Here is a 25,487-nt window from a genome sequence, read left to right on the forward strand (position 1 = left end):
GTGGGTGATGTTCTGAGTTTATTCTGAATGGAGCTGTGCCCTTAGGTAGGTGCCAGCCCTACCCTGCAGTCTGTGTTCCATTCACGGGTTCATTCATTTAGTAAATTTGAACAGTGCCTTCAGCAAGCAGAGGCTGTTTGGGGCCTGGTTGCTGCTTAGAGAAAAAATGTTATACCGTCCTGTCCTCGGAGGCGTTGCTCGTGTGGCTGCTGTGTCACATGTGTGTCAGTAGATGGCAGAACGGAGCGAGGTTATGTCTATGCTGTGTTCTGACCTGTGAACATCTGAACGATTAGTAACCTAACACTTCCTGAAAAAAAGCAAGCCTGAGATGACCACCAGTCCAGCTCCAGGGGGCCCAGACCACCACTAGTCTGGCACTAGGCAGAGCTGGGCTGACTCCCAAGATAGGGAGCAAGCCAGAGACTAGAAGAACCTTACCTGGGACCACAGACTCCAGCAAGAGTACGCCTGAGACAGACAAGCGGCCACTTGGGCAGGCTGGGTGAGGAACAAGCCAGGGACAACCACCAGAGGCACCATGGGGCCCCGGGCATGGAGCTAGCCTAAGATGACTAGTCCCGTGCTTAGAAGGCCTGGGAGCATGTGCAGACGGTGTCTGATATGACCCCTGCTCGACACCATAATGTACAAACACAACACTCCTGAGACCACTTCCGAGACAACCCCAAACTCTCAGAGACCCTAGGCACCACTAAGAGGAGCAAGTAAGGGGTGGAGAAATGGACGAGAAAGAGAAACAGAAGGATGTGGGCACAATGAAGAGAGGCAGAACTGGGGACTCAAGGGCAGTGAGGAACGGGCTGATGTGAGTAGCCAGTGATGGTTCCTGGGACCATGGTGGGGTCCTGGTCTGTGCTACCACTGGGGGTCATTTCTGGGTTCATGGACATGCAGCAGTAGGGGTCTGATACCACCAAAAGCCAGGTGAGCGTCACTGGTTTAGGCTGCCACCCAGGGACATGTTGATGTCTGAGGGCTGTACAGAACTGGCCCCACCCATCGCCTAGGCATCATGGGAGAGCTAGACCTGGAGGCATGACAACAGGTGGGCTGACCCCAACCCTAGCCAGCTGTTTCTTAGGAGAGCAGAGCCCCACACATTGCAGGAGTTTCCCGTGAGCTGATCATGAGGACATGAGTGTGGCAGAGCGAGTCCTGCCTCTTGTCTGCTCTGTGGTGGTGCCAGTCAGGGAGAGATCCCCTCCCCTACCTCTTGCCTTTGCTACCAGTGGTAGGCAGGAGAGCAGGCCCTGACAGAGTCATGAGAATGACTGAAACATTTGGGAGCACAGAATCTGCATGTTACCTGGGCAGTGCGGTAGAGCTGGCCCTGATGGTGGGAGCATCTGCTGGGCAGTGGACTCCAAAGGGAAACCTCAACCCTCCATGGCAGGTGGAAGAGCTGACCCTGGGATCCTAAGATTGCTGAGAGTGGGAGAACTGGCCATGTCCCTCAGTAGATGGAACTCCAGGGAGCAGGCTCTGGACCTCACCTAGGCAGCAGGGTAGAGCAGCCCTAGCTTTCGGGGTGGGGATGGGAGTTGCTGGTGAGCCTGCTCCAAAAGCATGAGAACAGGAAAGCCAGCAAGCAGGCAAGCCATCTCAGATAGGACTCAGGCCCAGATCTAGGGCTTTGAATTGGTCCAACCCTACATCTGCCCCATCAATGAACACCCAGAATGCATGAAGGGCTGGTTTTACAGATCCAAAACTGCAGGATCTCCATGACAAAGGCAACAACAGGATATCCGAGAAGCGTCCCAGTGAGGATCCAGTGTTGATAGAGTAGCAGAAGCCTGAGGCCTGGCATGGGACTAACAAGCCATCACAATGAACATTTACAACTAAAAAATGTATGGACCAAAGAGTATACTGTGGGACACACTGTGCCACAAGCTTCCACAGTGAGATTTTTTTTATTTTTGGCTCAGTTCTCTGCTGGAAAAAAGTTGCAAGGGTAGAGAGTGGATATGAGGGGAGGGGGAGATGAGTGGGATTGGGTGCATGATATGAAACTCACAAAGGACAAATAAAAAGTTTTTTTTAAGGTTATACGCTCTCTGATTTCAGGGAACACGTACCTGGGTTCTCCAGACAGCTGTCACCCCATCGGTAGTGGTGATGGTCTGGTTTCTTATTCTCCTGCGCCTCTGTAAAATTCAGTTGTACATGGAAAACATGAATTTTTCCAAGTAACTCTATATTGATGCCCCAATCTCTCGGCCATGAACTTGAGCCTGGAATTGCCAAATAATCTCGCTCTGAACTGCCCCTGGCTTTGTGTGTCCTCTCCGGAAACTCTTCCCCCTGCTTATAGGTGGGCAGTGTGCATTCCTCAGAGATCCACGGTCTCTCAATAAAAAGAAACTAATATCTGTTTGTTTACAACGAACTTGTCCCCACACCAGTCCCCCTTATACCCCAGACTCACCCAAAAGAACCCTCCAAAAAACAAACAAACAACAACAACAACAACAAAACCCCACTCAAAGTCATGTCCAAGTGAGTTGTCACTAAAGAGTGAAAGCCAGATGTTATTTTAGGGAAGAATAACTATGTAGCCATATTGAAGATTGAACCTGGGGTCTCCATGGATGGTTTCCACGTCAGCTGGTAGCTGGACTCCCAGGTGGCGATGTCTCACACTCTTAGTCTTTTATCTGAAACACAACATGTGTAGACCGTTAAAAAGCTACTAATGACCAAGCCACGCCCCCCTGACCCAGCAGAACTCAGTCACACTGGTAAGTCAGGCTTAGACCTTCTCAGTGAGCTGCAGTGGGCTTGGAGTTCAGGCTGGGAGGCACAGAAAGGGGAAAGGACAGGTTCAGACCAGAGCTACCTCCAGCTCCTCAGTGAGAGATCTGCTTTTGTTGGGAGCCCTCCCACCCTCTCAGTAGCATACCTCAGATAACCATCTCCGAATTAAAGATGAAATCCGGCCTTGGAGTGAAGAACGGCCCTTTGGGGGTTAGCGTTACAGCCTACTCTACCCCAAGGCTGATTCAATGGCCAGCTTTCGGGCCAAAGGAAGTGTTTTCTGTAATTGGCTAAATCTCTGTCGGAAGGCAGCTGAGCCTGCTACTGCTTCTCTCACAGCATTGCTGTCTGTCAGGTTTTTCTCACGCTTTGAAACTTTTGGATACAGTCTATTGTTCACTGACTTTCGGAAAGAGGCTTTCTGGTATCAGAACTTCCACAGAGGGCTGGCTTTCCTGTTCTCATGCCCTGGGGCATGCTCACCAGTAGAGCTGGCCATGGTAACAAGGGTTGCAGGTGAGCTAGCCCTGCCAGTCCTGCCTCTTGTCTGCTGGGTAGTGGCACTCCAAGGGAGAGACACCTCACCCCCCCCCCAATCTCTTGCCATTCATGGCAGGCAGAAGAGCTCGCCCTGGAGTCTTGAGATTGAGGAGAGTGGGAAAACTGGCCATGCCCCTCAGTAGATGAACTCCGGGGAGCAGGCTCTGGACCTCACCTGTGCAGCAGGGTACAGCTTCGGGGTGGAAATGAGAAGGAAGGAGTGGTGTAATGGAACTCAGAGGGTGAATCAGGACCGAGGCAGAGATGAACCCAGTGGGCAGAGGCCGCAGCATCACCCTGGAGATGGGTGGTAAGGCTGAGATTCTGGCTCATGGGCCAAGCCAGCAAAGGCTAACCATGAAGTTCTGGGGAAGCAGCCCAGCCAAGAAGCTAGTTCCAAGCACATGCAATGCCTCAGGGCAAACCTTTCAACCTTTCTGATGGTGTGGCCCTTCAGTAGTTTCTCATGTTGTGATGACCTCCGACCATAAAATTATTTTGTTGCTACTTCCTAACTAATTTTGCTACTACTATGGATCTTAATGGATCTTAATGTAAATATTTGGGGGAGGGGTATAGAGGTTTGCCAAAGGGGTCAAGACCCAGAGGTGGAAAACCACTGCTCAAAGGCAAGGCTGAATGAAGCCCACCTGTGAGGAAGCTCTCTGAGGTTTCTTCCTGTGTAAGCTAAGGACAATAATAGTTTGTAGCTCTTTTCCCCTCATTTTGATCAGATTTTAAAAAAACTATATTATTAAAAAGCCCTGGAAATGGGTAAAATTACTACACACCAAAATTAACCTAACCCAAAGTCTGTACAACGCAGCAAACTTCTATACAGAGCAAGCATCCAGGTCAGAAGCTGCAGAGGTTGACATGGAATTTTACACTCTCCCCATCAGGTGCACTTTCTGTACTTATTCATCGCAGAAAAAACCATGGGGGAATTAGAACTAGATACTATCTAGAACTAGAGAAACAATGTTTCCTCTTCCCATTCATAACTCAGGTCCATCACCTGCTGTTCATTCCTTCCTCCTTTATGTTCAGCCTTTCTCACTGACGTCTCTTCATGGTATCGTGAACCCATGTGTATGTTCTCAACCTATGGGTCCTGCCCACTTTGGGTGGCCAGAGGCCATGGGAAGACACAGATATTTACATTATAATTCGTTACAGTGGCAAAATTACAGTTGTGAGGTAGCAACAGAAATAATTTTATGGCTGGGGGAGGGGTCACCACAACATGAGGAAGAGTATTAAAGGGTCATAATATTAGGAAGCTTGAGAGCCACTGGTTTATATACATACACACACACACACACACACACACACACACACACACACACATACACACTACTGGCTAGATTCCATACTTAAGAGAGAACATACAACATGTGTTTTGTGTCCTTTCTCTGATTATATGACTTCAATTAATATCATAGACTCCACGTCCATCCATTTTAAAAGTGAAGTAGGTTAATGGTTATAACACCTTTAAGACCAGTACTCCACAAATACGGTTAATATTTTTAATAGGTAGACATGAGAAAACAAGAAAAGACGGTTTCTTGTACACGGATGGGAGCCTGGGGGGTTCTTAAATAGGAGGGGCGTGGCGTTCGTGCCGTTCGTCAATTCACATTCTCTCAAGCTTTCTCCCTTGCTCAGGTGTCATCGGTGGACAGGCAGTCTCCATACGCAGAGATGACATCGAGCTGGAAATGGCAAAGTGCAACCTGGGAGGCAAACCCAGCATGCTGTGTGTTGTTTAAATAAAGTTTTATTCTAACCCAGCCACGCATAATTATATATTGTCTATGGCTGTTTTCATGCTTCCTGGGCAGAGCCGAGTAGTCGTGACTGACAGCATAGAGCTTGCTGAGCCTAAAGTGACTACTGTCTGGCTGTCCTAACAGAAAATGTTTGCTGGCAATAGCAATCAAGTTTTTTTCTTTTTTTAATGACCACGTATCAAGAGCAGAGAAGAGTGGGTGGTGTCCATTTTACACAAGGTGTCTTTTCAACCAAGACCTAACTGGTGAACAGAAGTGAATGAATTAAGGGAGAAGAAAAAAAATATTCCAGACGTAGGAGCATTTGTAAACTCAGAGAAATGATAAGGCATGAGTGGGAATGGTGTTCACCAGGGCTCAGAGCAGAGGACATGTGGTATAGAACTTGCAAATTGGAGGGTTTGAGGGAGCTGCGGAAGGATTTTCACTAGGAAAATAACATGAGGAGGTTTAGATTGTAGGGAGCTGTCTACAGTTGAGTGGGACGCTGAGGAGCAGGACTGGAGGTGAGGAGACCAGAGGAGCCCGTTTGCACAACGCAGAAGCAGCCAGGACCAGGCACGGCAGCAGAATGAGGAGAAAGCCATGGTTTCAAGATATGGCAAGGGGCTAAGCTCCAAGCACCTGTCACTGGGGCACAGGGGAATGGCACAGGACAGAGTAGAGCCTTCTGCTGAAGTGGGAGAACAGATTCAAGATGGAGGACGTGACCACGCTCATCTGGATACAGGGTGGAATAGCCCAAAAGAAAACCCTGGCTGCACATGCCCCTCATTCCACAACTTTAATACCATAGGGACTCCCTATTAAATGTTGGGTGATATGTAGGCTCTTAAGCCCATCTTCTTATTCCCATCCCCTCCTCGCTTCCATTTAAATTGGCTCCCTTCCCCTATTGGATTCCATTGCTACTCTGTGGTGTCAAGAACCTCTTTCCCGTTTCCCAGACCAGCCAGACTGTTCCTCCTTCCTCCTTTGAGGTTCCTAGACTCTCTGTTGCTTCGTACCCCTGATCCCTTCTAGGCTCCTCAGTAGCCTTTTAGAACCACTGCCTCCCAGAATACCTTCCTGTGCCCAGTCATTGGGTACCCACTGTCTCCAGCATGACATGGGGAGCAAACTACATACTCTGTCTCCTCCCTTTTGGTGGAGGCTCCACACATTGGCACTTGCTGGATGTTTGTGCTCTGTCCCTTTAAGTGATGAGGAGACAGACTCGATGACCTCACTCAGTTTGCTCCAAGTGGTACATGGCAGACATATATATATGTGAATGTGATATATGTAAAATATGTAGCCAGTGAATCAGGGGAGTGGATCAGAAGGTACAGGGCTGGAGCTGTAGTTCCAGTGGGTGGGAAAGGAAGGTTTCTGGGAGAAAGGGAAATTTGAACAGATTTCTGAATGACGAGAAGTTGTCACCTATTATAATATAAGAAGGACTGTTGTTGGCCTGCAAGAGAAAGCAGGGAAGATACTCAGAGGAGGGTACGAAGACGCACAGCTTATGAGAAGGCTCAAGCACGATGAGATGAACTCTGGAGGAATCTGGGTTGGGAGATGGGAAGAACGCGTAGAGACGCTTGGTAAGAATTTGGATCCGTACTCTGAGTGAACTGAGAGTCTTGGGGGGGGAGATTTTAAACAGAGTGATGGTGAGTTTCACGTGGGGACAGTTGCTGTAGCAACTAGTTAGAAATGAGGTGAAGGAGATAAGAATAGAAGAGAAAGTCACGAGGCAGCTCTCTCCTCCACACCCCATTCTTCTCCTATAGTGAGATTGGTCAGCTCTTCCTTCTACCCAGGTATCCACCAAGCCTCAGTAGCTTATGTGTTCTTTTCCCTCATATTTAGGTCATGGTTTGGGTGGGTGTGGCTGATCCCAAAGTTCAGGATAGCCCTAGTAGGTTCAAGCTGTAGATTGGTCTAGAGGGGAAAGTGTTCTGATGTCAAAGAGATGAGATCAAGTCAAGTTATACAAACACATTGGAAGCCTCTGCTCACCTCACATCCACTGATCTCCTAATGACCAAATTAAATTACATGACCAACATCAGCATCACTAGGGCAAGGAGAAATGTATGCAAAGACATGCAGAATAAAACCTTGACTGTACAGTTCTATACAAAGGAACTGGGGGGAATATTGAAACAGTGGTCCCACCTACCACCACACCTTTTCTTCCTATCAGTGTTCTGTGTCAATGTGCTCGTTTAGTGTCCCACCACATCCTGGCTGAACTCATGTTCTGTGCATCCATTCTTAGCTCAGATCCCTTTGATTCACATCCTAACTCACAAGTCACACATCGATATCCTTCCTGATCTCTATAAACTCTCACTTTTGGTTGCTCTGCTGCCCAGCACATCCCAATAACATTCCTCTTACCTTATGGCTTGTTTACCTCACGTTGTGTATTTAGGAAGCTTCAGTGGCCAGGAAGCTTCAGTGGCCAGCCATTAACTGCATTTCTTGTCCTCTGAACTCTTGCATTTTGGGACTCTGGTCTTTCATTATCTTCCCTCTTGTTTTAGTTGGGGTCCTTTAAAGAAATATAACTGATAGAATATATATATATATATATATATATATGTATATACACACGTGTGCACATATATACACGTGCATGTACACACACACACACACACACACACACACACACACGTGCACACAATTTTATTAGAGTGGCTTACAGACAGTGGTCTGGATAGCCCAACAATGGCTGTCTCTTAACGGAAAGGCCAAGAATCCAGTAGTCGTTCAGTTTATGAGGCTGCCTGTCTCAGGTGACCTTCAGTCTACATTGGAGAAGAGGTTTGAACACCAGTGGAAGAAGGTGTCAGGTGAGAGGTGTGGTCTTCTGCTGTGTATTCTAACGCTAAGTGTAGGCCCCCAAGACCTGGTTGCCCTAGAGATTAAAGAGTCAGCCCATAGACCCAAGTGAGCTGTGTGACCTTGCCCCCAAGTTATTGCTGATTGGTGACTAAAGATGCTGACAGCTAATAGCTGGGCAGAAAAGACATAGGCAGGTTTTAGAGTTCCTAGGCCTGGGAGCTCAGAGGAGAATCATGAGGAGGAGAGAAGGTGAGAAGGAACAAAGGTAGCCATGAGTTAGGAGTCAAGAAAACATGGCCCTGAGTCAGGCCAATTGGAGTTAAGAGCAGCCCAGATGAAACATAGTGAGTAATAACTCGGGGTTATCAATAGGAAATTAGATTAATAACATACAGGACAGATATCTGCCCAGCTCTTGTGCTGTTAAAGGCTTATTGTAAATAATAAATGTTATGTGTTTTTTATGCATTAACTGAGTGATCAAAGGCAAGGTAGAAACCGTGGATTGCTACTAAAAATGTCTACAACAATCAGGCAACCGGATAGATGGGCTTGCCTTTAAGAGTGAGGGCAAGCAGGCAAAAAGCAAAACTTCCTTGTTCTGTGTCCTTTTACGCGGGCTACCGCTGGGAGGTGTGGCCTAGATTTAGGAAGAGTCTTTCCACCTCACACTATCCAAAGAAGAACATTCACAGGCAAATCAAGTTCCTCTGGTTTTAATTGATACCAGATGGAGTCAAGTTAGCCACCGAAGTTGGCCCTCACACTCCTCGTCTCTCCTTTGTTTATGGCTGGCCTCTCATTGTGTATAATCATCAAAATCATTTGATTGTAGCTTTGTCCCCACCATCCTCTGAGCCTGGAAGGTTCTACCCTTTTTCCTTTCCCTGTCCTTCAACAATTGGCTCCTTCACAGATCCCGTCACCTCTGGTTAGCCCCTCCTTCTTTCTTTACTTGTACAGTACAAGCCATTGTCTGATTTTATAACTTGACTTGTAATTCATATTTCTTGATCTTACCATCCAGGGTTACAAGTAATCCAAACTCCTCCTCCTCTGGCTAATAAATATCCTTCCTCTTCTTCTCTCATATAAAAAGGATGTTCTTCCTAGAGCATTACGTCTTGGTGTTTCTGACCGAATACTTCTACATGTCTCCATTTTCTATTCCTTGATTATCCCTTCTTCTCTTTCCAGATGTGTTAGACTGGAACCCCTGCTCATCCCCTGCACAAGCTGGGAAACCCCATCTGCCCTCCTTTCCCCAACCCCGCCCACACAGAAAAACTCCGAGCTAACATATCACTCCTCATACCCATGTGTCTGGCAACCCACCCTTGAGTGCCCACCCAGGGGCTCAGATTTTGATTGTGTCTGAGCACCGTCCCAGCTCCTGGCTGGCACATCATCACTCCTCCCCTAAGCTCTATAAAACCCCTTTGCTTTAGTCTGGTTGTGTGACTTCATCGACCTCTACCTGTGAGATTGGTGAACCCACCCGCGAGCTGCCTCATAATAAACCTGCCTGTATCTACTCTTAATCTGCTCTAGGCTGGCCTATATCTGCCTCACCCAGGGAGAGAAAATGCCTGTCAATAAGCAGGAGTGCCCAGTCCTTTTGGACAACAGGAAGTTGTCACCTCCCTTACTGGGTCACATCCATACCTATTTTGGCTTGATGGGGCCTGTGGCCACAGGTTGGGTATGGCGGTGTAACTTCCTTTCCCTGGATCTCCTTCTTAGCACATGTCACAGGCACCCTCGATCTTCGGCAGACCTGTTTGCCTTTCTAACCAAGCTGCCAGTCCCTTTAGAAAGCGATATTGCTGGATTTGGTGTCTCAAAGGACACTGAATAGGTGCTCAACCAACACTGCTTCTTCTTTAGTATGCAATTGGATGACTTGAGATGTGCTGTTTCAACAGAAGCCTAGGTTTTGCCATCGCCCCTCTTTTACTTCCTGCACTGTTTGATAGATGAGAAGTAGGAGCTTGATAAACTTCCAGTAGAGTGAGTTGCATAGTGTCTTAGTCTGTGTGGACCATTGCAACACAGTGGTCTGAGTGACTTAAGAATGAGAGAAAGTTCTTTCCCATCATTCTGAAGGGTAGGCAGCAGATTACTTGACTGGAGAGGACCTGCTGCTCTCTGTTCATAGATGGCGACATCCAGCTGTGTCCTTAAACAAGGAAAGGGCAGGTAGTGCTTGTGGTCTATTTTCCAGAAGGTCACAAATGCCATTCACAATCGCTCCTCCCTCATGAAGAACCATCTGTCAGAGATCCCCTCCTCCTAACGCCTTCACGTTTGGAAGTTAGGATTTCAACATGTGAATTTGGTGGGGGACAAAGATGTTTGCACGATAAAGAATGGAAAACACGAGAGGCAGCTAAAGTGACCAGTGGACAGGACTGCCAGTTAGACAGGTCAGGGATTTTAATCCCTTATAGGACCAACAATAAACACCATGGTTTTGAACCCTGATGACAAAATATACATGTGTGTATGTGTGTGTATGTATGTATGTATGTGTATATATGTATGTATAAATACATATTTATATATAAATAACTTATATATTCATATAAATTGTGTGTGTGTGTGTGTGTGTGTGTGTGCAGAGCCCTCTACTTCTGCCCATAACTGAAAATATCTCATTTAAGTGGGGCAGCCATCTGTGCCTGTTGTACACCAGATTTACACCTGGAGATGGTGCTGGGTTATTTTCTGGACAGCATTGGTTTTGGTGGTGTTTGTGGTGGTGGTGGTAGTGGCGGTGTCTGTAAGGGAGCCGGAGATCGTGGTCCTGAGGCCAGCACACCTGGAATCTATTTATGAAGACCATTGATGCAGGCCACAGCTTGGGCCATTCATTTATTTCTCACTAAGTGAACATCTGGGATTCGGTTTGGGACGCCAACAAGTTTGGATGGGAACTTGAAGCCGTGGTTGGGATGTGGAGCTGCTCACCAGAGGTGGGGGTGAGCAGGGTGAGTGGGGTGAGCAGGGCTCTTAAACTGTTCAAATGCAATAGCCAGCGGGTTGAGAAGTCCTTTCCATGCTGGAAAAACACTCAGAAAGGGGGAGTCATTTAAGGAAGACCCAGTTGCCTCAGAGTAATAAGACAATCAGAAAAGCCCCCTTTCTCCTTGCCCTGTTCCCTTCCTATCCAATACTTCTAATAATATCCAGGTATTTCCCTTTTCTAGGAATAAAATAATAAGAAAAATTCTTGGACGCGGACCAGGGAGGAAACGCTGCGAGAAAGTAAAACTCTAATTAGTTATAGATGAGATTTGGTCACAGATAATTACTCTGCATTCTTGGGCTCGTGCCTTAGAGGGCTTAAGATCTTTATTTTCCCCTGTTGCTAGGTTTGTAGTTATCTCTCTAAATGCCTGGCTAAACACAGAGCCTTACACCATAATTAACAGATCTTCTGCGGCAAGAGTGTTTGGAACAAAAATGAAGGAGGAGTTTGTCATTCACAAGCGAGGAGTGTTGGAATCTCTGGCTGTCAGGACTTTGCCCAGCACCCCATCCCGCCCCCCTTCTTACTTTGAACTTACTCAGAACAAAAAGGAAAGGCCAGTGGGTTCAAACAGGATCATTTGAAGCAGTACATTTTGAGAAATTTTGTGCTGAGTTGCACCTGCCCTCTCTGACATCAGCCAACTCTAGTATTTCTCTTTCAATTTACATCTGTCAGTTTCCTACCTGTGCGAGTTGAGGAGGTTTGAGACTCCAAGAAAGGGCCTAGAGTAACCCAGAGAGAATTTGGAATCTGTGGTGGCCCATACACATGTCTTCATGTTTAGAACCAGCTTTCTTGCATTGTTTGAGAGATTTTTAAGTAGAAAAAAAAACAAACATTCTCATAATTGCCTAAAGTGTTTTCTTCCTACTTTGTAGTAGAAATGACTTGACATTAACCACAAACTGTTCATGGCATGCTGAATGTCTTAACAGAGCAAGCCTCTGTGGAACACTGCCAAGGACCAAGGTATTCTCAGTCTCCCTTCCCTGCCCCCAGTGTACACACACACACACACACACACACACACACACACACACACACATTCACACAATTACAGACACACACATACATATACACTCACACAGACATACACATATGCATATACACACAGAGAGACAGTACACATTCACAGACACACAGACATACATACTCACACTCACACAGACACACGCAATCACACAGACACGGACACACACACTCATACACACTCCCACACATACATACATACATACACTCACACAGACACACACACAGACACTCAGACACACAACAGACACATACACTCACACTCATACACACATACATTCACACAGACACACAGACACATTCAAAATCAGACACACACAGATACATACACATACACAGACTCACACACACATACATTCACACAAACACACAGACACACACATACACTCACACAGACACACAGACACATAGAAATTCAGGCACAGATACACACATTCACACAGACACACAGATGTATACACATTCACAGACACACACACTCACAGATACCTACACATTCACAGACACACTCACACACATAGACACACACACACACACACACACACACACACACACACACACACACACACACACACACACACACACACACACACTAAAGTTAGGCCTTTTCTCTCCTTCGTCTCTGACTGTGTTGTTTAGAGCCCTCTTCCTGAAAATATCTTAACTGGTATTGAAACCTGCCTGACTCTACCATCTCTCTTAAGGTGTTTTCTCTTTACCTCACCTAACTACAGAGCTCTAACGGCATAGCCTCATTGCCAGACTCTTACTATGCTATTGCCAGCATGCAGTCAAATATTTTATCTACCTCACGATCGTGACCCTCTGGGATCTTGGTTGACAGAGTCTTGAGGGCTGCTAATAAAATACTCTGGTTTTCACAGTGAGAAGACAAAAAGCCAGTGCAGGGGTGCTTGGGCAGTATTGTGCCCCAATCTGTAGCACGTTCAGACTTCAAAGCTATATTCCTTCTGTGTGATAGGTGACATTGGTATTCTTTATGTGTGTCAGGTGAACGAGGTATGTCCAAGTTCATGTGAGTTTGTACACATGCATGGGCAGGTGTGTGCACACACGTGTATGCATGCAGAAGCCAGATGGCTGATATCTTCTTCAGTCACTCTCTACCTTGGTGTTTTAGACAGAGTTTCTCACTAAACCTGGAAATCATCACTTTGGTGAGGATAGCTGGCCAGTGAGCCCTTTATCTCCTTTACACTGAGAGTCCAGACATGGGCCACCTTTGCTGAGTTTTTATGTGAGCTCTGGGAATCCAAATCCTCCCCTCATAGTTGCACACCAGGCCCTTTCCTGAGTGAGCCATCTCTCCAGCCCTTGAAAACATCATTAAACCAACCAGCCAGCTAACCAACTGGCCAGCTAGCGAGATTCATCCAGCACCCGGGAGCTGCTGGAAATAACTTGATATGCTCCGTAAACAGTGCCCGCTTTCATGGCATTTAACATGTGATAGTAGGTGCCATGCTCCCCCCTTTTCAAAGGAAGAGACAAAGACAGAGAGAGGTTAAGTTGTAAGCTTGGCTTAGAACCCAAGTGCTCTCTACCCCAGATCTGAGACTGAGGATGAGGAGAGCGAACTTAGGAGTCACTCGTGCCAACCACTGAGTGGATGGAGAAACCCTGTGCTCAGAGAGGCCAGAGGGGCAGAACTAAGATGATCCACAGCTCTCGGACGCCCCCGCCTCACACTCTGACCAAGACTTCCTGGACTGGAAGCTGCAGGAGTCTAAATAATTCAGAGGCTCTCATCTTGTCCCTGGGCCTCTCCTCTCTTCTCCCTCACCCAACCCAGGTTCCATGACTGTTGCTGTCATTTAAAACACCTTCAACACCCCTCCCCCCTTCCTCCATCATCCTCACATGGAAAAACCTGAACCCTGGCTGAATCCAGCTGGCTGCTGTTGGTACTCTTTCAGAAAGGGGACTTTATGGGGCCCAGTAGAACTTATATGTGGACAGATCACAGTTATTCGATCGCTCATCCCAAGCGGCCATTCTCTGCTGCCTCCCCAACCCCCGCGCTTCCTACATGAGTGTTTCTAGCTTTCTCTTCTCAGTTGTCACTCACCTCCTTCCCCTCCTCCCCTCTGCTCAGAATCTGGTTTTCTCATTGCTCTGGGAAAGTAGAAGTGGCTGGGAGAGACTTCCAGAGGTTCCTTAGCTTCTACTTGTTACTGTCCCCTGACCTCTGTCTGCCCTGCTACTGCCACATGGCCCACACTTGGCCCCACCACGAGCCATTGCCTTCCTTATGTACTCACTGATAGAGAAGTCTCATTTGACCCCATACCAGCAAGTTGTGCTGTCGTGTACTTGTAATCTTTGCACGCAGGAAATGAAGCGTAGGTCATGAGCACAAAAATGAATGAATGAATGAATGAATGAAGTTCCTGAATCTTTTTTTTTTAATCATCCCAGCTAATAGTGCATGCCCATCTCTGGATGAAGCTTTGATCTCAAGTCTCCAATGAGCCCTTTACTGTAAAGACAAATATCTCCCTCCTCTATCTCTCAGTCTTCCCCTTCTGTCCTTCTTCATCCCACAGCTGTACTTGCTTTTCCTCCTACCCCACAGAGGCAAGTTTCCTCATCATCCAGTCTCTGAGGGATGCCCAGTCTCCTGCCCTCCTATCATCCCGTACCACAGAGACTAAATCCACGTTCATAACCTTAAATGCCACTCGATCTCTGCATCTTACCTCAGAAACCCAGATCTGCGTCTGTGGTTATTTATGCAAACACAGGCAGATACAGCTTAGCACATTTGAGTCGGCCCCCTGCCCTCCACCCTCCTCTCTTCACCGTCTTCCCCATGTCGGGTAAAAGAAATTCCAAAGTATCCAGACTGTACGCCCTTCTTCCCTCTTCTCATGCTCCACCTCCTCTCCATCGCTATGTCTCGTCTTCCTCCGCCATTAGGTAAATTTCATGGACTTGGCCCCTTAATATCCCCACAGCTGCCACCGTAGGAGCAGGGCAAAGAGGGCCATCCCACACTGATAGGAGCAGCCTGAGCTGCACCATGGGGCAGGCCGAGCTGCACCGTGGTAGTTTCTCAGAGGGGCTTCAGGGAGGAAGCTGCAGAGTGTGTTTGGTCCCATTATGAGATGAGAGGTACACAAGCCGCTGAGAAGGTCTGAGGGCCGCGGTAAACTGAAATGAACGCCTAAAATTGATCTCCCTGGCTCTGTGTGTGTGCATGTGCATGAGTGTGCACACATGTATGTGTGTGTCTATGTGTATGGTGGTTTGCATATGCTTGACCCATGGGGAGTGGTAGTGTTCGGAGGTGTGGCCTTGTTGGAGGACCATGAGGGCGGGCTTTGGAGGTCTCTCCACCCCTTACAGAAGAGAGCAGCTTCCTCCTAGCTGCCTGCGTGTGCCAGTCTCTCTTGGTTGCCTTCAGATCAAGATACAGAACCCTCATCTCCAACACCACGTCTGCCTGCATGCTGCCATGCTTCCTGCTATGATGATGGTGGACACCCTATTTAAAACTCGTGTGTGTGTGTGTGTGTGTGTGTGTGTGTGTGTGTGTGTGTGTGTGTGGTGTTAGTGTGTTTTGCTTTGTTTTATTTAGTTGGTTGGTTGATTGGATTTTTTGAAGCCGAGTTCTGGAGCTCATTCTGTGTCAGGCTGGCCTTAAACTCAGTGATCCACCTGCCTCTGCCTCTGGCATTAAAGGTGTGCAACACCACTGGCAAGCTGTTGTTTCCTTCGTTTTCAGGGACAGGGTCTTTCCATCTAGCTTGCTCTTCCGTTACACGGGCTGACTAGTGAGTCCCTAAGATCTGATTAACTCTGCAGCCCCAGTGTGTGGTCATAGGCATAACCACCATGCTTGGCTTGTTCCATGGGTGCTGGGGATCGGAATTGGGGTCTTTATGCTTGTGTGGCAACTGTTCTACCCACTAAGCCATCTCCCACCGTGCTCTTGACTTGGGTCATTCATGAAGCAGCCTGCTGATTACAGCCTCTGTGCCAGCAGCGTTGCTCTGAGCCAACGTGACGTAGACCTGAGAGGCAGCAACGCTGAAGCCCAAGTTTCCTGGCACCCATCTCATTCTCCAACAGCCCAGAGGTCTCCTGTGCAGCTGCAGAGATGGGAACCACGCCCCTTTCATCCCCTGCCCCTCTCATCCTCCCCGAATCAGGGTCTTATGGATGCAGTGACAGTTGAGCATATGGTGGCAGAGGGACTATGGTCAGAGGCGAGTAGTCTGCAGCCATCGGTGTGCTCTCCCCAACAGCCGTGTAATTGGAGGAAAATTGATCCAATATGAGGTGCGGGAAAGTCAGAGGGGGTTGTTGTGGAGGAGTGGGGGCTCCGAGCTTATTTTCTCTTTAAGTTAATCTGTGTAAGGAAAGATCTCAAGAAAGCCCCAGAGCCCGTCAGGCCTTAACACAGGACACCCACATGGGTGTCCAGAACTGCCTGTAAGAGCTGAGAACACACGGGGCCGTTCTGAATGGAAAACTCATCAGGTCCGAGAGAAACAAGGCCACAATCTCCTAAACGATGCTCCAGCCCAGGGACCCTCAGAGTGTTCTGGCACATGGGGGGTTCAAGACTGACCGCAGGCATGGTCAGGGTCGGTTTCTTAGTCTGCTCTCTGACTCAGTTTCTCCAACTCTAGAACAAGCAGCTGCATCTTGTTATTGGTTCCCTTTGGGGATTATCGAGGGGCCTCCTGTTACCTAAGTAACAAAGTCATGATGGCTGCATGACAGAGGTCCAAGGCACAGGCTTTAGTGTCCAAGAGCGCGCTGCCTAAGTCTCATTTATAAGGTGCGGGGTCTTACCTAACCTCTCTTGTGCCTCAATGTCTTCTTTAAGCTGCTCAAACGATTAAGAGAAACATCTATATAGAGTACTATAGTGTGTAGTAAGCACCCCGTGTTAACATTACAACAACAACAAAACAAACAAACAAACAAACAAACAAAAAGCAGGAAGGGAAGAATGAACAAGTTAACAAAGGAAAAAAGCCAAAGCAATGTTGGTTATCAGGAGAGTCCCCACCAGGTATCCAAAGCTTCCAGTATATTCCTGCTGCCTTTGGGTCGTGTGACTAGTTAAGGCTAATGGGATAGCAGGAGAGGTTTTGTGAGTCACTACAGGATCAGAGGATTGTGAGCTGCCATGGTCCCTCCTGTCTTCAGTATCCCCACCCCCTTTTCTTCCTCTCCTGACACGGTGGCTCTGATGACCATGTTTTCTCCTGTGACATCGTAGAAGAGGAAAGGCGTTCTCTTGAGTGCAGCGAGCTCAGTGTTGGCCCAGCGAGACTGTGGAGCTCGCTTGTTACTGCCTTGCTGACCGATACAGTCATCTATGATGGAAAAAGATCATTCCCTACCTTTGAGCTCTTAATGATAATAACAGTAGTTGTAACTGCTACTGTTTATTGAGCCCTGGAGAGACCCTGCAAAGCTGTTTGCAGACGCTAAACCATTCAGCCCTCTCAGGTATCCTGTTAGAGCCACGGTTTGCTATTACATAATATAACTGTATTCTTAAAATAATCTCTTTTAAGATTTTTTTTTAAGTTCTCATAAACAATTTCAATGTCGAAAAGACAGCTCAGGGGCAGGGGATTCGGTCTACGACAGAGTTAATTTTCTACAGAGATCTCAAAAACAAAGGTTTCTAATTGCTCTTAGGTTACTTGGGAGTTGCAAACTAAAAATAACTAATCTTAAAGTTTGGCAGGAGCCAACCCAAATGTCATGGAGCACATGCCGAAAGGAGAGGAGGCAGTTTTGAATTGGCTCACAGTTGCTATATTAGAAGGAAGATCCTTCATCCGTCACCTAAGCTGTCAATTTTTAAAAATGCCACCACCATTTAAAGGGTGAGCCCAAAGGCAAAGAGCAAGTCACTCAACTGAAGTGACCCTGGGTGGAGAGGCTATTGGCCAACAAGACTGTCAGGCCCCAAATGCAGGATTGTTCCTGATTGGAAGTGGCAGAAACCGTAACCTATCAAAAGTCAAGCTGCTTACTGAATCCATCAGATAAGGGCAGTTTACTTCCGGCCTGTAGCAGAGTAGTAGACTGGATATGTTGTGCTTGACAGGTGTCAAGTCATCTACGCTACAGCAGGCAGCTGACGGGAGTCGCCTCCAATCTGGTCTCCCCAAAGTTTCATCTTTCTTACCACTCACAGGGATGCCTGTGAATTTGGGGGTGTGGGGGTGGTGATGGTGCTTTGCCGTGACTTAAGGCTTCTTCCCCATCTCTCCACTGGGAGCTTCTGTCTTGGAGAACAAAGTAGCATTGATGCTTTCTGTGTAGACAGGAGGGTGTTTCTCAAAGTATCAGCAGACGGAGAATAAACACAGGCTGCTTGTGACTAACGCAAGCAGCCCTGGTGACCTTTTCGGGTCAACACACTGCCTCGCTCCCTCCAGGGTCTAGCCCAAGACACCTGGACATTCCACAAGTCTGTGTGTAAAGAAAGGGGACTGCTGGTATGTGGGTGGTCCTAGAGGTCCCCAACCAGTTCTTTCTCCAGTGAGGTGAATTGGTTAGCCTGTCTCTTTCTCACCTTGTGCAACTGAGTCTGGAAGCTGGGGCTCTGGGAGCCTTTTCTTCACTCAAGACGGTCCCCATAGCTATCCCAGGGGGCCATCTGCTTCCCCAGACTCCCCCAAGTGGCCTCTCCAGACTTTTGGTTTATGCATCAAGCTGAACAAGCCCTTCATAAAGGTCCCTTGTGAGCCTGGTGCTGTGGCTGTCTCTCTGTAGGACACAGACTATGTTAGCCATATTTTCCATTCTGAGAAGATGAGACTCACATATTAAGCACTGAAGTATAATGAAGGGCCTTCCTGCCCCATTAGCTACAGGTTTAACATCAGGCATATGGCTTCAGGTCCCACATCATCAGGTTGGCTGTTTTGCTATGGGCAAGTGCCTGATCCCTCTTCGACCACTGTTACCTTTTTTCAGGGATGGTATGAGTGTTGGCCTCTAGGCTTTTCCATGAATTGAATGTGTGTGAAGTGTTTCAAACAGAGGTGGACTTGTGTCTTTTAGTGTTAGTACTAGGTTTAAGTGGCTGGAACGCGTTTGGGAACAGCTCAGTGATCCAGATGTTCTGAATGGTACTACACTCCCCTTCTGTACCCTCCGCCTCCCTTTTCTCTTCTGCTTGCTCATCAATGACTAGCGATTTTGACTGATACATTACCCAAGCGTAATCTCAGAGGGCCGCTTCTACTGCCGCCATTGCTGCCGAGCCCCCATCCCTTACAGGCATCCAGTCACAAACCTACCGGCTACACGTCGCATCTGTCTCTGCACTGGTGCTTGGTTATTATTAACGGTGCCCGCACTCATTACTCTAGAGCACTCTCAACTGTCCTCCTTAATTCCGGTGTCGCCCCCTTCCAAGTCAGAGAGGACTGCTCTACAGGTGGTCCTCTCGCCTATTGCTACCCGAGAGGACGTCCTCAAATTCTAACCAGATGATCGCTTTCTGGATGGTACTCTTTCTGATGCTTATTATTTTACATAAAGGCCACCCCCGACTTCCTCACAAAAACAGTACAAGACTGCTCCCGACACAGCCCGCAGCTTCTGCCATCCACGGGATTGCATAGACTCTACACCGAGAATTCTTTGTGGCTCCTGAAGAGTCCCGCTCATCCTTCCAATCGGAACTCCGAGTCTCTTTGTTTGGGACACGTTGTTTAACTAGGACTGCCTAGCTGCCCCTCCTCCACGTCCCTGCCACACCTCTGCTTACGAGAGCATGATATAATTTTATACTTCACGTATGTCTTCCCCGGCTATGTACAGCGGTCTTAAAGAAGTGACTGCATCTCACTCGTCTCTTCAAGCTTTTATTAAAGAAGAACTAGAGAGATGGGAGGGTGGAGGGACAAAGGAGAAATGATGAATGATCAGGTGACTAGAAGAAGAGTTGAATGGACAGATAGACGGGCGGGTATGTGGTTGACTGAAATGGATCAGTCCAACAGTGGTCAAAGCTCCTGAACATGTACGTTGCATGCATGGCCAAATGCAAGTAGGTCTTCAACAACGCCTTTACAAAGACAAGGCTGTGTGTCTTAAAGCTTCCCCGCTGAAGTTGAAAAACTATAAGGGCAGCTCAACAACCAGTAGGCTTTTGACCTTGATCCATCAGAAGGCTTCAGATCATAGAGGAAAAGGGGGCACATGTGTGTGCCCTCTCCTAGCTTAACCTGGCCTGGCTCCTGTGGAACGCATCAATGCTGACCTCATCCAGGTCCATTCGGTTCTATGTTCAGCCCACTGTTCATTCTGACTCGAACGGTGGCTAGAGATTGCCACGTCCAGTGCCAGATTCACATCAAAGCAGGTGGCATCAGCCACCATCTGCAACTTTCAGGAGAACAGCTTGTTTCTCTCCATTCCATACTCAATAACTCGGGGAACTGGCCTCCTTGCCTGAAGTTTGACTTTCAAACCAGGCTAGTGCCCCAACAGGGACCACAAGCAGGAGACCCTTGTCCAATTGATTCACCAAGGAAAAGAGAATAAGTCTTAGAGTGATCTGGAAATATAACATTAAACCCCTGATATGGAGAACTGGCATGTGACCCAACCTAGTCAGCGGTGGAAAGGCCCTGGGGCTACTGGGATCAGAGCCCAGCCTGGCCGCCAAGAATCCTCATTCAGGGGTTGAGAAGCAGCCGGCAGAGCACAATTGGCTAAATTTGGTTGTGTTTTTATTTTTGTCCATCCATAAATACCAGTAAAGAAATAAAAAGTATTTCTTGCCTTCCGGGAGCCTCAGAGCTAGGCTGGCTTTATTTATAGCTGCATTAGCACACTAAATACCCTGTCCGCCACTGTATGAGGCAGTGGGTTAGACTCTAAGGGCTTTGCCTAGACCGAAAGAGTTGGGTGTCTGAACGGAATCCTCACCAGACTTTGTGCAATTCTGACGACAAGGGTGGTTCCAGACAGACCCAAAGAGAGACTCAGTTCTTGCCCAAAGGGCCAACAAGAGAGTCCTTTTCAGGAAGGGCAGTGTACTCAGGGCAGATCAGCATCTGGATAGAGTGGAAGAAGTAGCAGTCATAGAGGAAAAGAAAGCAGAAAGCTAGCTGATTATGACCAGATCCTGCTATAGCACCCCTGAGAGATGCTGTGGCCTCGGGCTGGCCTGTATCCTTGGCTTTGAATCTATTACGTAAGAGGCAAGAGGACAATAACAACCCAGGCCTTAAGCTCTACTTCCAGAGACTGCCAGGGCAACTTGCACAGCACTTGGTATGCAGAGCAGAGGGTGTGAGCAGCCACACAACGGTGCCCCATACCTCCAGACTGTGTGCTTAGAAACTGAGAAGACAGCTACTTTCATGTTGTGTGGTTTTACAATCCTTTCTAAGCCATTAGAAATAAGATCACAAGTATCGGAGCCAGACCATCATAGAGGCGGGCAGCAGGTTGGAGCGCTTCCTGTCCTACTTCCCAGCCTTCTGTACCTGCCTCCCTCTGATCAGAAGCTTCTCCAGCAGCACCCCTGGGCCCACCCCACGTGGCACAGACTTTGTCAGGGCTGAGTTGCATGCTCCGAGAAAGGTGTTTATTAGGAGACGTCATAAATACTTCTGTCTCATGCTTGGCCTTTTCTGATCTCCTTTGCGTTCGTGGTTCTACTGAAGATTTTGTCTATAGAATGAAGGGAGATAGTAGGTAAGTCTCCTTTCCCAGAGTCATGTTTTCTTGGAGATGTAGGGGAAGGAGCAGGCTTGGCCTTCATTTGAGAGACGTTGGGTGTACAGCCTGCTTTTCTCCTCAGTTTGTTTAGCTCTACCATGGGGGTAACAATTGTTCCAGGTTATTGCTTTGCACCTATGAATAGATGCAATGCAGAGCATGGAGCTAGCTAGGAACAGGCTCCTCTTCAGGTTGATTACCTCAAGAAAGCATCTTTCATCAACATCACAACAGGGGCTCGGTGTCCCTCGGTCCTTTCTGTGAACAGTTAGTCTCAGCCGTGCTCAGAAGAAATTTGGGCTCTTTCTGTGTTACCAAGTTTTAAGTCACTGAGACCACAATACATGACATAGATAAGGAAGGTAAGATTTTGTTTTTAATTGGGCTCTCTCTTTGAGAGTTTCAGTCCATCATGGCAGGAAAGGCAAGGAGGAGACGCTCACTTGGTGGTGGAAGGAGTGTGTAATGAAGTCTACAAGTACCGGGGTAGACCAGAAGGCCAAGAGGAACATTGGAACCTTCAAAGGCCCTTTCCTAATGATATATTTCTACCAGCTAGACTCCACCCCTAAAAGTTCTACAGACTATCCAAATAGCACCAACACTGGAGAACCAGGACATTGTAGATTCAGACCATAACAGCTCTGTTGGCAACTACCTAGTATGATCTAGCTCTACTGGGCCGATTTTACTGCAAACCATACTTTGTGCCTAGAGTTTGGACACCTATTTGGGACCAGATTCTCTATTAGCTGCAGGGAGGAAAACCCACCACATTGTCACATCCCATAAATATGTCTTAATTGCTTTTAGCTCATAAGAAAATAAACTTTTAGGTTGAAATGAAGGCTTTCAATAGATGTATAGTGTGCTCATTTTTATATTTATACAGATATAACATGTAAAAATTCTCATGGACAAAGCATCTCATAAAAGCCAAAGGGCCAAGGACCCATGAATGTCACAATACAGCTCTGCTGTGCTCCCAAGAGCCCCCATGACAGAGATTGGTTTTTGGATCCTTCAACCCATAATGATCTGACTTGCCCTCCTTTCTGTTCCTATGGCAACTGCCATCTGCTCTGATCCCCGCCATTATTTAAGACTTGGAACATTTTCTCTGATATTTAATTTATGCTGTGAAAAGCCCAAAAGTGTTCTCTGGAGTCCATGGGAAAGAAAGTTGTCACCAATGAGTGATGTCTGTCCCTGACTTGTGACCAAGGAGAGGAGGCACAGCCAATGGGCTTGGTTTGACCGATAGGCATTGCTATTTTCAGCCTGACTATAACCTCTGTTATAATGGTCTATGTGCCTTCTGTGTGTAGAGCATTCCATGCTGAGAGATCTAGAAAGTCTCTTAATGCCTGGGGATGGGTCGATTGATCAAAGCAATGTCTGTGTATACACTTTACACACTTGTCGTTCCTTTGACATCTTTCCATTCATCCTTTCCCCAACAGACGTCTGAACAAGAACAAGCTCCAGGTCCTTCCAGAATTACTTTTCCAGAGCACGCCGAAGCTCACCAGACTGTGAGTAGCATTCACTTGTATTCTCTCCCTTGTATTCTTGCCTGGCTTTGGTCTCATGGACATTGTGGTTGTTGCTGTGTATAGCATTTATGCCATATGGAGCTTGGGGGTGGGGGGCAAAGTCTGACTTCTTGTTCCGTCTGTCAGAGCTGGGTGGCTTTATGGACCAGTGAAAACTAGCACTGTGTGGTTGTGGATGTTTTTCCCCTTACGAAGAAGGAGGTGACTTGTCCATTGGGCCTGAACTTTCCACATGGAAGTTCCCTGCACGGGGACCCTATTAGTTGGAAGGTGCTGTGTGCATTCTTAGTATCAGTCTGGACTAAGCTCACTGCCTTGATACCCCATTGTTCACTTCTTGCCATTGGCAGTCCAGGAACTCTGGGTCTCCAGATCTATCATTTGATGAAAAAAAAATGAAGAAAAAAAAAGTTGATTTTTCACATTATTTTCCAGAAAGGTTTGGGTGGCCATGCTTCTGGGAATATATTCACTGTGACAGCCTAAGAGCTTGGGAACCGGAGGTACAAACTGTGGTAGAGACTGTGACTTGTGGATTATGGGTGAGCTCTGCAAGTGCCAGTTATTGACCGTGAACTTGAAATCCCTCTAGCAGTGGATGACGGGTGAACTGTGCTGCCCAAGGATCCTCTGAATGCACCAGCACGGTGTCTGACAAGCAGGAGGATTCATAGCCTGACTCAGAAGACACTAGCATTACTGGGAGGCTCTCATGTTATGGCCACCAGTCTCCTTCCCCATGGCTGGGTTTAATGCCTACTTATGCAATCAAACAGTGCATGCAGACTGGAATAAACTGGAAAATAGGAAACACATGTCTCTGTGTGCACTTAAGCCCTGAGTTAGGGATACATATTTATGTATGTGTGTGGGTATAAACACACACACACACACACACACACACACACACACTCTCTCTCTCTCTCTCTCGCACGCACACACGCACCATGCATGTAAATGAGTTTTCAAGGGGCAAGAACAATGTGATGTTCAGTAGAGCAGTGGCTCTATTTGCTTTCTCAAGGACACACCTGTATTCCATCCTGGTCTCTTCGTGCAGGCTCTTTGGTTTTCTCGTTCACCTAGTCAGCTGACTTTGCTAAATGTAAGACAGGAAGTGACCTCCCTTTTAATCTGCATCCACCTGGATGAGCCTGTGGCTGGAGGAAATGTGCAGTCTGGTTGCCAATCAGAGCTCCACAAGCCATGGATCCTCCACGGACCGCCCTGGTTTTTGACATCCCCCTTCCTGTGTGCATCACTATCCTTGCAGCCTTTAATCCCCGGACTCTAATGGATAACTAAATCCCCAGCCACCTTGGGAGATGTTTGTATCTAAATAGCTACGTACAACTCCCCCTGCACTTCAGTCATTCCTTGCACGCGTCGCCCTTAATACAATAGAAATACTGTGTAAATGCGTTTTCTGTGTTAGAAATGCCGTGTGTTTTATGTGTTAGACATGCTGACCAGAAAGGTCTGTGCATGCTCAGTGGAGAGATTTCTTTCCTAGAATTTCCAATCTGGATGTTGTACCCCACAGAGGAGGACCTAACAGGCACTCGTCTAGTGCTCCCCGAGTAGCCATGTGTCCCCCTCGCCCCAGGACTTCACTGCTCCTTCATGCCACCTTTACCAGGTACTGCGGGCATATGCTGCTCAGCTCAACATTAGATTCTGGATGGAAGGAGAGACTGGGTCCCGCAGCTGCTGGTGGCTTTGAGGGAGTGGAATTGAGATCTGAGGACTCGATCGCTTTAAGTGTCAGCTGGGCTGCTTTCCTATTCACAGATGTCTCCCTAAACCACCAGGCAATGCCCATTTTGTGCCAGGAGTCCTGAGCCAGACAGAGAGGTTTCAGGTGTTGTTAACCAGTATCTGGGATTCGAACTGTAGGGTCCAGGATCTGGACAGCACTGGGTTCTGTTTTCATTGCCCTTTTCTAGCAGAGTTTGGAAAGTCCCTTTCCTTTCTGTGCCTAACTGTCTTCATCAGTAGACAGGGCTGCCTCTCCTCCCTTGTCCCAGCCTGTCAGGAGAACTGTGAAGACCCAGAGCGAGATAATAGTATAACAGTATAACGTATGCATCCTAGACTTGAGAGCGCTAGAAGACGGAAGGGCCATAATAACTATAATTCCTTCTGAAGCTTTTGTCTTTACAATCCCAGCTCCAG

The 25,487-nt window shown here is 47.5% G+C and overlaps 1 protein-coding gene and 1 non-coding gene across 2 annotated transcripts in view; both read left to right on the plus strand.

The window, feature by feature from the left end:
* Slit3 (slit guidance ligand 3) overlaps positions 1 to 25,487 on the plus strand; it is a 588,206-nt gene that overhangs the window by 89,019 nt on the left and 473,700 nt on the right. Inside the window, exon 4 of the mRNA XM_032913200.1 lies at positions 23,220 to 23,291. Coding sequence (XP_032769091.1) covers positions 23,220 to 23,291 — 72 coding nt within the window. The remainder of the gene's footprint in view (positions 1 to 23,219; positions 23,292 to 25,487) is intronic.
* Positions 179 to 308, plus strand: LOC116910713. The gene has a single exon (XR_004389240.1). It is a non-coding gene; the product is annotated as a small nucleolar RNA SNORA17 (small nucleolar RNA).

This window comes from Rattus rattus, chromosome 9 (assembly GCF_011064425.1).
Source record: "Rattus rattus isolate New Zealand chromosome 9, Rrattus_CSIRO_v1, whole genome shotgun sequence".
Classification (NCBI taxonomy): Eukaryota; Metazoa; Chordata; class Mammalia; order Rodentia; family Muridae; genus Rattus; species Rattus rattus.